This window comes from Macaca thibetana, chromosome 3, assembly GCF_024542745.1.
Source record: "Macaca thibetana thibetana isolate TM-01 chromosome 3, ASM2454274v1, whole genome shotgun sequence".
NCBI lineage: Eukaryota > Metazoa > Chordata > Mammalia > Primates > Cercopithecidae > Macaca > Macaca thibetana.
In genome coordinates, this window is record NC_065580.1 from 6711927 (window position 1) to 6723917 (window position 11991).

The window sequence follows — 11991 nt, forward strand, 5'->3', positions numbered from 1 at the left end:
TGATGGTTCCAGTTCCCATATTCTGGGAATACTTGTTATTGTCTGTCTTTCTGATAATAGCCATCCTAGTCAGTAGGAAGTGTTATCTCTGTGTGGTTTTTGACTTACATTTTCCTCACGGCCAGTGATGTTGAGTATCTGCACAGGCTTATTGGCAAATTGTGTATCTTTGGAGAAACGTCAGATCCTTTGCTCATTTAAAAAATCAGGTTATAGCCAAGCGCGGTGGCTCACGCCTGTAATCCCAGCACTTTTGGGAGGCTGAGGCAGGCGGATCACAAGGTCAGGAGTTCGAGACCAGCCTGGCCAATATGGTGAAACCCCATCTCTACTAAAAATGAAGTTTCCAACTGTTATTGTTGAATTGTCTGTTTCTCTCCTGAGTTTTATCATTTTTTACTTTTGTATTTTGGGGCTTCATGTATTGTTAAGCACACATAACTTTTTATTTTGTCTTATTGCTGGTTGACCCATTTATCATTATAAAATGTTCTTCTTCGGCCGGGCACGGTGGCTCAAGCCTATAATCCCAGCACTTTGGGAGGCCGAGACGGGCGGATCACGAGGTCGGGAGATCGAGACCATCCTGGCTAACACGGTGAAACCCCGTCTCTACTAAAAAATACAAAAAACTAGCCGGGCGAGGTGGCGGGCGCCTGTAGTCCCAGCTACTCGGGAGGCTGAGGCAGGAGAATGGCGTGAACCCGGGAGGTGGAGCTTGCAGTGAGCTGAGATCCGGCCACTGCACTCCAGCCTGGGCGACAGAGCGAGACTCCGTCTCAAAAAAAAAAAAAAAAAAAAAAAAAAAAAAATGTTCTTCTTCATCACTTCACATCCATTAGGAAGGCTACTATCAAAAAAACAGGAAATAGCAAGTGTTAGCAAGGATGTGGAGAAATTGTAACCCTTTTGCACTGTCGGTAAGATTGTAAAACAGTGCGACCATTATGGAAAATAGTATGGAGGTTCCTCAAACAATTAAAAATAGAGCTACTGTATGAGCCCATAATCTCACCTGTGGGTATTCATCCAAAAAAATTGAAAGCAGGATCTTGGAGAAATATTTGTACACTCTTGTTTATAGCAACACTATTCACAATAGCTAAGAGGTAAAACCAACCTAAATGTCCGTCAGTGTACTCATAACGAATCCCTGGGGGGAAAGGTATCCATCAATGGTTGAGTGGTATATGCAAAATGTGATATATACATGCAATTGATATATTTCAGCCTTACAGAAGAAGGAAATTCTGTCACTTGCTACAACATGGATGAACCTTGAGGACATTGTGCTAAATGAAATAGGCCAGACAAAAAGACAAACTGCTTGATTCCACTTACATGTAGTTTCTAAGGTAGTTAAGGTAGTTAAATTCACAGAAAAGAAAGTAAAATGGTAGTTATCAGGAGCTGGGGAGGTGGAGGAAGTCAGTCATTGTTTAATGGATGCAAAATGTGAGTTTTGCAAGATGGAAAAGTTGTGGAGTTCTGCTTCATTGCTTCACAGCAATGTGAATGTACTTCACACCGCTGAGCTGTACACTTCTAAATGGTTAAAGTACAGGCTGGGCACGGTGGCTCATGCCTGTAATCCCAGCACTTTGGGAGGCCGAGGTAGGTAGATCACCTGAGGTCTGGAGTTGGAGACCAGCCTGGCCAACATGATGAAACCTCGTCTCTAAAAAATTAGCCGGGCATGATAGCGGGTACCTGTAATCCCAGCTACTCGGGAGGCTGAGACAGGAGAACTGCTTGAACCCGAGAGGCAGAGGTTGCAGTGAGCTGAGATTGCACCACTGCACTCCAACCTGGGCAACAGAGCAAGACTCTGTCGCAAAAACAACTTCCTTCTTAAATCAGATAGATGAAAAAATAGTTACAAATATAAAAACACATTTATACTATCTTTTTTTTTTTTTTTTTTAGATGGAGCCTCACTCTGTTGCCCAGCCTGGAGTGCAGTGGTGTGATCTCGGCTCACTGCAACCTCCACCTCCTGGGTTCAAGTGATTCTCCTGCCTCAGCCTCCCCAGTATCTGAGACTACAGGTGTGTGCCACCACACCTGGCTAATTTTTTATTTTTAGTAGAGGGGTTTCACTATGTTGGCCAGGCTGGTCTCAAACTCCTGACCTCAGGTGATCCACCCGCCTTGGCCTCCCAAAGTGTTGGGATTACAGACATGAGCCACCACACCCGGCCTGTACTGTCTTTTATATTTACATAGATAGTTACATTTCCCTATGCTTTTTATTTTCTCATTTGGATTTCAGGTACTGTCTAGTGTCCTTTCATGTAGCCTGAAGCACTCCCTTTAGTGTTTCTTGTACAGCAGATTTGCTAACCAAAATTCTCCATAATAAAACACAAATTTTGATCGAGTATGTAAGACAAAAAACAGAATGGTCTTTGTACACTCTCTATAGGGAAGGATATTAATAAGGTGAGCCTTATGAAACTGACATTAATATGTTAAAATGTGTTTGTGGAACAACTTCTACATTAGAATATTATAGAAACATTGAAAAACATCATCATGTTTAGTCACTAACAAAAAAGTTTACTGAAAACTACTGAAGATCCTGTAGCTGTAAAACTAGTTAGATGAGTACTCCATTGGAACAACAGCAGGTAGAAGACTGGGATTATAAAGATTATTTATCAACAATAGAAGTTTATCAGAACTTGTTATAGAAAAGCTTAAGTTGAAGTAGTAAGAGATTTAGGGGTTATAGAGTCTCGATGCCATTGTAAACTTTTTTTTTGAGACAGAGTCTTGCTCTGTCTCATCTGTATTTTTAGTAGACATGGAATTTCACTATGTTGGCCAGGCTGGTCTTGAACACCCAACCTCAGGTGATCCGCCCACCTTGGCCTCCCAAAATTCTGGGATTACAGGTGTGAGCCACTGCACCCATCCAAACTTTTTTTAAATTTAAATTTAATTTAATTTAATTTTAAATTCTGGGATACATGTGCGGAACATGAAGGTTTGTTACATAGATAAACGCATGCCATGGTGGTTGGCTGCATCTATCAACCCATCACCTAGGTTACTTGTCTTAGCTATTTGTCCTGATGCGTTCCCTCCCCTCATGCCTTCGGCAGGCCCCGGTGTGTGTTACTCCCCTTCCTGTGTCCATGTGTTCTCATCCAAACGTTTCATTTTATTTTATTTTTTATTTTATATTTATATTTTATATTTTATGTTATTTTTTATATTTTATATTTTACATTTTATAATTTTATTTTATATTTTATTTTATTTTATTTATTTATTTATTTTTTTATTTTGAGACAGAGCCTCACTCTGTCACCCAGGCTGGAGTGCAGCTTGATCTCTGCTCACTGCAACGTCAGCCTCCCAAGTAGCTGGAATTACTGGCGGGTGCTACCATGCCCAGCTAAGTTTTTGTATTTTTAGTAGAGACAGGGTTTCAACATGTTGGCCAGGCTGGTCTTGACCTCAAGTGATCCACCCGTGTTGGCCTCCCAAAGTGCTGAGATTACAGGCATGAACCATTGTGCCCAGTGCCAAACTTTTCTTTTTGAGACAGGTCTCGCTCTTGTTGCCCAGGCTGGAGTGCAGTGGCGCAGTGACGGCTCGCTGCAGCCTCGACCAGCCCCGGGCTCAGGTGATCCTCCCAGCTCTGCCTCCTTAATAGCTGGGACCACAGATGTGTGCCAGCATACCCAAGTAATTTTTGTATATTTTGTAGAGATGGAGTTTTGCCATGTTGCCTAGGATGGCCTTGAACTCCTGGGCTCAAGCCATCTGCCCACCTCAGCCTCCCAAAGTGCTGGGATTATGGGCATGAACCACCACGTCCAACCTGTAAACATATTTTTAATGCTTTTTTGGATAGGAGTTATTCAGTACCATGTACCAATTCATTACTTCTTTACTTCTGTAATGATTATAATCTGCAAATTCAACATATTTGTTATATAGTTGGTAGGCTGGTACCAAGATGATAGATTTTTTGGCTTTTCCTTTCTTTTCCTTATTTTGAAGGATCTTTAGATTCATAACTCTTTCTGACAATCTGTTACCCAAACTCCTTACAGCGTTCTATTTGTAAGAGTAACTGTCAAGGCCAAATCATCCAGATTTTCTGATTTAGTTTAATATCTTCAAGTGCCAAACCTTAGGGATTTTTTTACTGCAAGTCGTCACGTTCCATACTTTGGCTGGACAAGCATCCTGTAGCAGCCACAGAAACATATGAGATGGTGACTTCAAGTACATTGAAAAGGATGGTGTCCCTTCTGTAGGACATAATATTTGATTACAGGTTTTGATCTTGAGGATCAAACAGTAAATGTTTATAAAATCAGTAAAACTGATTTCAGTTCATCATTAAACGTATTTGTGAGGAATTTAGTTCAAGGACCTTAATAATAATTCATGTGTCTCTTGCAAGTTTGCAGTGTCTTCCCTGGTTGTTATAAATGCCTTTTTTATACCTGATTTGCTATTAATGTGTAAAAGGAAAAGAGTATCTCTTAGGCAGGGATTTAACCCTCAACTTCTTTGCCTCAGTTTCACTGGTTGGGAATCTGCTCTGTCCTTGCTGTTACTCTAGAAGCAGTGAATGCCTAGGCTAGTCCTGTTGTCTCCTGTCTTCTGAGTATCTCAGTTTTAAAAGTTTGGTTCACAAAATAAGATGTTAAATATGCTTTTGCGGACTACACAATTAATGCCCCAAGGCCACTATTTTGGACAAACTCAGTGATCTTTTCCCGCCATTTTTCATTGTCATGACTTTTCTGCTGCATTTATTATTTAGTGCTGTTTCATTTTCTTGAAACAGTCTCTTTTGCCCGGTAATGTTTTTCTTCCTGGTTTTCCTATTAAGTTTCTGTTTTAGCTGTCTTCTAATGCCTCTTCTAACTGTGGATATATCTCAAAAATTTAGTTTTGGCCTTAATTTTAGGTCCATATTACCCACCCATCAAAGAGATTTTTGTTTTTTCTCTTATTATTTCTATGTGGATTACTCCTAGACTGCTATAACCAGCCCCTTATTACCATCTTGAATCTTTTTTTTTTTTTTGAGATGGAGTTTCATTCTTGTTGCCCAGGCTGGAGTGCAATGACGCGATGTCAGCTCACTGCAACCTCTGCCTCCCAAGTTCAAGCAATTCTCCTGTCTCAGCCTCCCAAGTAGCTGGGATTACAGGTGCGTGCCACCACGCCCAGCTAATTTTTATATTTTTAGTAGAAGCAGGGTTTCATCATGTTGGCCAGGCTGGTCTTGAACTCCTAACCTCAGGTGAGCCACCTGCCTCATGCCTCAGCCTCCCAAAGTACTGGGATTATAGGCGTGAGCTACCGCGCCTGGCTTACCATCTTGAATCTTTTGTCTTAGTGGCTGTAGGACATTTTCATTTTGTGACACCTAGAGATACATTAAAAAAAAAATACCATTTTGAAAGCTAAATTTTTGCTGGAATACTCAATTTGAATTATGTGAATTAAAAATTTCTACTTTGGGCTGGGTGGGGTGGTGCATGCCTGTAATTCTAGCACTTTGGGAGGCTGAGATGGGTGGATCGCTTGAACCCAGGAGTTTGAGATCAGCCTGGGCAACTCAGCAAGACTGTCTCTACAAAAAAATACAAAAATTAGTCAGGCGTCGTGGCACACACCTGTGGTCCCAGCTACTCAGGAGGCTGAGGTGGGAGGATGGCTTAAGCCCAGGAGGCGGAGGTTGCAGTGAGCTGAGGTCACGCCACTACACTCTTGCCTGGGTGACAGAATAAGACCCTGTCTCAAAAAAAGTCTACTTTGTGTCTATATTTGATGTGTGCAGGTACTTCCAAGCCTATCTTTCAGAAGAACTTTTTTTTTTTTTTGAGACGGAGTCTCGCTCTGCCGCCCAGGCTGGAGTGCAGTGGCCAGATCTCAGCTCACTGAAAGCTCCGCCTCCCGGGTTCACGCCATTCTCCTGCCTCAGCCTCCCGAGTAGTTGGGACTACAGGCGCCCGCCACCGCGCCCGGCTAGTTTTCTGTATTTTTTAGTAGAGACGGGGTTTCACCGTGTTAGCCAGGATGGTCTCGATCTCCTGACCTCGTGATCCGCCCGTCTCGGCCTCCCAAAGTGCTGGGATTACAGGCTTGAGCCACCGCGCCCGGCTCAGAAGAACTTTTAAATCACCACATTAGGTTTACCTGCTGTAAAAGGTAACCATTTTCATGCTGCTGATAAAGACATACCCAAGGGGTATGATAAAGACATACCCAAGACTGGGCAATTTACAAAAGAAAGAGGTTTAATTGGACTTACAGTTCCATGTGCCTGGGGAAGCCTCACAATCATGGCAGAAGGCAAGGAAGAACAAGTCCCATCTTACATGGATGGCAGCAAGCAAAGAGAGCTTGTACAGGAAAATTCTCCCTTATAATAACCATCAGATCCCATGAGACTTACTATCACGAGAACAGCACAGGAAAGACCTCCCCCCATGATTCAATTACCCCCCACTGGGTCCCTCCCACAATACGTGGGAATTCAAACGAGATTTGGGTGGGGACACAGCCAAACCCTATCACCTGCAGGACTGAGGCCCTCACCACGCTAAGTGTGAGACCCTGTGGTCTCTGGCAGCAGGCCCCACACCAGGCAGTTTGCTTCCCTTGCTTTGCCTCCTATGTTGGTCCCTGTGTTAACCCTGGTCTCGGACCTTCTTACCTGCTGAGCTCTGCCACCAAAGCCACACACCCCACCTGTCGCTCCCTACCAGACCTGCTTCCATTTAAAATGCCAGTTTAACAATTGGCTTTTAGGCCCTTAACCCTCACAAACCAAAACTCGTATTTTTATTCTTTAGATGTCTCTCATGAGGATCTTAAGAAGAAGGTAACTGATGAAGCACATTTAGAAGATCCTGGGTTTTGTGCTGGGGACAGAATACTCAAGTCCCAACCTTAGAGAAGCTAACAGGAAATGTAATCAAGTAAATAGTCAGTGCTTATATAGTGTGATCCGTGTGATGATGGGAGACGACAGAGTTTGTTATTTTCCCTACCTCAGTGTTATTAGGAGCAAACAGGACATGTCTGAAGCAGCCTCTTTAAGGCATGCAGTACTCTAGAAAGGTGAGTAGCTGTGGGTCAGCCTCCCTGGCTGCCTCTCTGGGAGCAGGAGAGGGAGGATTTGCTGTGGTCTGCTTCTTGGTTTCCCGTCTGCGCTTCTGCATGGTCCCTGTTCTCTATCACACAGGGCAGTAAAAGCGCTTGGTAGGAGTGGTGGGTTCAGTGTAGCTCCTCAGTAACATAGTAGGAGAGGGCACGCTGAACATCTGGGTGGAATACAGGTTTAGCTGCTCTGTTAACTTTTAATTAGATGGACAGTTGTTAATATGAAAATAATTTTACTCCTTGAGCCTGGAATCTCTTTTTTCTTTCTTTCTTTCTTTTTAGAGACAGGGTCTCCCTCTGTTGCCTGGGCTAGAGTGCAGTGACATGATCACGGCTCGCTGTAGCCTCAACCTCACAGGCTCCCACTTCACCCTGAGTAGCTGAGACTGGGACTATAGGCACATGCCACCACACCCAGCTATTTCTTTTTTTAAATTTTTTATAGAGGCAGGGTCTCCCTATGTTGCCCAGGCTTGTCATGAACTCCTGGGCTCAAGTGATCCTCCCACTTCAGCTTCCAAAGTGCTGGATTACAGACCTGAGCCACTGTGCCCAGCCATGTGTAGAATTCTTAAATACAAAAGAGAAGTCTATGAGAACTGATAACATACTGCGCTATAAGAAAGCCGAAGCCAGGTGTGGGGGCTCATGCCTGTAATCCCAGCACTTTGGGAGGCTGACACAGGCAGACCACTTGAGCCCAGGAGTTCAAGACCAGCCTGGGCAACATGATGGAATCCAGTCTCTACAAGAAATACAAAAATTAGCCAGGCATGATGACACATGCCTGTAGTCCCAGCTACTTGAGAGGCTGAGGTGGAATCAGTTTTTAAAGTTCTTCTTAAGGTAAATTTAGAATTGCAAGTTGTATGTAAGATTATGGTAGAAATTTGGTGCAGTCTTGGCTCACTGCAGCCTCTACCTCCTGGGCTCAGCTGATTCTCCAACCTCAGCCTCCCAATTAGCTGGGACTAGTGATGCACACAACCATGGGTGGCTGTTTTTTGTTTTTGTTTTTTAATTGTAGTGTCGGGGTCTCACTATATTGACCAGGCTGATATCTAACTCTTGGGCTCAAGTGATCCTCCTGCCTTGACCTCCCAAAGTGCAGGGAATTACAGGCATGAGCTACTGTACCCAACCTAGATTTCTTAAACATTATTTGTGAATACTCCAACTTACAACGGTTTGTTAATAAGAAGAAGAAAGGCCGGGTACGGTGGTTCACACCTGTAATCCCAGCACTTTGGGAGGCTGAGGTGGGTGGATCACCTGAGGTCAGGAGTTTGAGACCAGCCTGGCCAACATGGCAAAACTCCATCTCTACCAAAATACAAAAATTAGCTGGGGGTGGTAGCGCACACCTGTAATCCCAGCTACTCGGGAGGCTGAGGCAGGAGAATTGCTTGAACCTGGGAAGCGTTGCAGTAAACCAAGATTGCACCACTGCACTCCAGCCTAGGCAACAGAACAAGATTCCATCTCAAAAAAAATTAAAATTAATCATAAGAAACAAAGTAATTGAATTCTTTTTTTGTTTGTTTTTTGAGACGGAGTTTCGCTCTTGTCACCCAGGCTGGAGTGCAATCGCGTGATCTCAGCTCACTGCAACCTCTGTCTCCCGGGTTCAAGTGTTTCTCCTGCCTCAGCCTCCCAAGTAGCTGGGATTACAGGCGCCCACCACCACGCCCAGCTAATTTATTGTATTTTTAGTAGGGTTTCACCATGTTGGCACATGCACCACGCCCAGCTGTTTCTTTGAACTTCTGACCTCAGGTGATCCGCCCGCCTCTGCCTCCCAAAGTGCTGGGATTACAGGTGTGAGCCACTGTGCCCAGCCCTTGAATTCTTATATAGACCATCATTTGGTTGGGGATAATAGTTGGCATTTTAACATAGTGTTTCCAATCAGGTAGTTCAGCCATACATTAATAATGACAAGCAAGAGTTGAATGCCACTGTTGAGTGCATTTTGAAAAGCTCTGGAAACAAGGCAACTTGCCCAGTGTCGTTTGATTTAACTTGTGCTGTCCTCAATGAGTTATTTGAGCCTATATAGAAGGAGAGTTGGAGTCTTTAATGTTCAGAGTAGTTGACTTTGATTTTTAATGCTAGGAAAATAATTTCTAATGCAGCTGGACATGGTTTCAAGAGATAATTCCAATAGCAGAGAATAACTGAAGGCAGTTTGGGAACGTGTGAGGTTGTTTTCAGTTGAAGGGTGCTGTTGGCATTTAGGGCCTGTGAGCCATGGGCTCTTGCCTCAGTAATGTGTGAAACCACAAAATCCAGAATTGTTCACCCCATAACATCAGTAACATTGAGAAACCCTAATTAGGGAGTGCTTTCACCTGCAGGTCATAGAAGTCCAACTTAGTGGCTTGCCCAGGTGGAGGCTTGTTTTCCTCACATCCTGAGTGGCACAGAGGCAGGCTGTGCGTGGCTGGTGGGGGCTCCATATGCCCAGAGTCCTGGGCACCTTCTGTCTTCCACGCCACCATCCTGAGCGGGGGCTTTCATCCTCACTGCTTCCAGATGGCTGCTCCACCCCCACAGGAGGGCGCGGCAGGGCAGAAGGTGTCCCTGGATAGGAAAGAATCATCAACAGAGAGCAGCCTGCATCTCACTGGTGACAGCTGTGTTACCTGGTAACCTTTCTTTTCAAAGGAGACCATGAAAAATAGTTTTAAAGTGGACACATTTCCCTCCTCATCAAATTAGGATTTTATACTTTAGGAAGAGGGGAAGAATGGATATGGTGTCATCAACTACCAGAAATGGTGTGTACTGTAGTAGTCAGATTTTTGAAAGGCCCTAGATCTGTGGCTCTTAATTTTCAAATCTCGCAAATTGAAGTGGAAGTGCATGTGAGCCTGGCCCGAGGAGAGTCCCCTAGCCTCTCCCAGTCTTCTCACCGGGCTCTGATTTCCTTGTTTCTTGTGTTTGCTTGTACAGCTCCATTTTGGCAAAAGTGTATTTAGATTTTCTTTCACATTCCAGTAAACGTCTTTTTAAACTTTTTTGCAGACTTTGCATTTTGTAGCCTACCCTTGAGCTACTGCATTTTGACTGAGATGTTTAAATTTTTACACAGGTGATATTCTTGAATTTCATGGCTCAGAAGGAACAGGAAAAACAGAAATGCTTTATCACCTAACAGCACGATGTATACTTCCCAAATCAGAAGGTGGCCTGGAAGTGGAAGTCTTATTTATTGACACAGATTACCACTTCGATATGCTCCGGCTGGTTACAGTTCTTGAGCACAGACTATCCCAAAGCTCTGAAGAAATAATCAAATACTGCCTGGGAAGATTTTTTTTGGTGTACTGCAGTAGTAGCACCCACCTGCTTCTTACACTTTACTCGCTAGAAAGTATGTTTTGTAGTCACCCGTCTCTCTGCCTTTTGATTTTGGATAGCCTGTCAGCTTTTTACTGGATAGACCGTGTCAATGGAGGAGAGAGTGTTAACTTACAGGAGTCTACTCTGAGGAAATGTTCTCAGTGCTTAGAGAAGCTTGTAAATGACTATCGCCTGGTTCTTTTTGCAACGACACAAACGATAATGCAGAAAGCCTCGAACTCGTCGGAAGAACCTTCTCCTGCCTCTCGACGCCTGCGTGACGTGGACGTGGACCACAGACCCTATCTCTGTAAGGCATGGCAGCAACTGGTGAAGCACAGGATCTTTTTCTCCAAACAAGATGATTCTCAAAGCAGCAACCAATTTTCATTAGTTTCACGTTGTTTAAAAAGTAACAGTTTTAAAAAACATTTTTTTATTATTGGAGAAAGTGGGGTTGAATTTTGTTGATATGTATCATAAAATAGTCTTTTGCAGGGTACTATGCAAACCTTAAAATTTGTCTTTCTCAAGACAGAGTCTCACTCTGTCTCCCAGGCTGGAGTGCAGTGGCACAATCATGGCTCACTGCAGCCTTGAACTCCTGGCCTCAAGGGATCCTCCTATGTGTGCCTCCCAGAGTGCAGGGATTACAGGTGTGAGCCACTGCTTGCGGCCACAAGTTTTCTTTTCTTTCTTTCTTTCTTTTTTTTTGAGACAGAGTCTCACTCTGTTTCCCAGGCTGTTGGAGTGCAGTGGCACGATCTCGGCTCACTGCAACCTCTGCCTCCTGGGTTCAAGCGATTCTCCTGCCTCAGCCTCCCAAGTAGCTGGGATTATAGGCTCTCACCACCACGCCGGCCTAATGTTTGTATTTTTAGTAGAGACAGGGTTTCACCACGTTGGCCAGGCTGGTCTCCAACTCCTGACCTCAAGTAATCCACCCGCCTCGGCCTCCCAAAGTGCTGGGATTGCAGGCCCGTGCCTGGCCCTAAAGTTTTAAACTCCAGGGGAATTAACAGTATTTCTTTACAGAATGGATTTGTTAAACTAGCACAGTAAAACTAAAGACTATTCTGTTTCTAGGTTGTTGAATCAAAGTGATTTTAGCAATTAAACTTTGTATTAAGCTTGCTTTAAAAGGAAATAAATAATATATACATATATTTCTGCCTAAATAAAATGGACATATTTAACTTTGTGTCACATTTTTGGAATTCAGTTAAGTCCTTTGTTGTTTAAGAAAGTTTAAATGCATTTATTTATTTATTTGTTTGTTTTGAGATGGAGTCTTGTTCTGTCACTCAGGTTGGAGTGCAGTGGCGTGATCTTGGCCCACTGTAACCTCCGCCTCCCAGGTTCAAGTGATTCTCGTGTCTCAGCCTCCCAAGTAGCTGGGAGTAGAGGCATGCGTCACCACACCCAGCTAATTTTTGTTGTTGTTGTTTGTTTGTTTGTTTTTTGAGACGGAGTCTCGCTCTGTCGCCCAGGCTGGAGTGCAGT

General features: G+C 43.8%; 1 protein-coding gene across 1 annotated transcript in view; it reads left to right on the forward strand.

The window, feature by feature from the left end:
- Positions 1 to 11617, forward strand: part of XRCC2 (X-ray repair cross complementing 2) — a 32348-nt gene extending 20731 nt beyond the window's left edge. Inside the window, exon 3 of the mRNA XM_050785914.1 lies at positions 10238 to 11617. Within this exon, the coding sequence (XP_050641871.1) occupies positions 10238 to 10959 (722 nt within the window). The 3' untranslated portion in view covers positions 10960 to 11617. The remainder of the gene's footprint in view (positions 1 to 10237) is intronic.
- Positions 11618 to 11991: the final 374 nt, after the last annotated feature.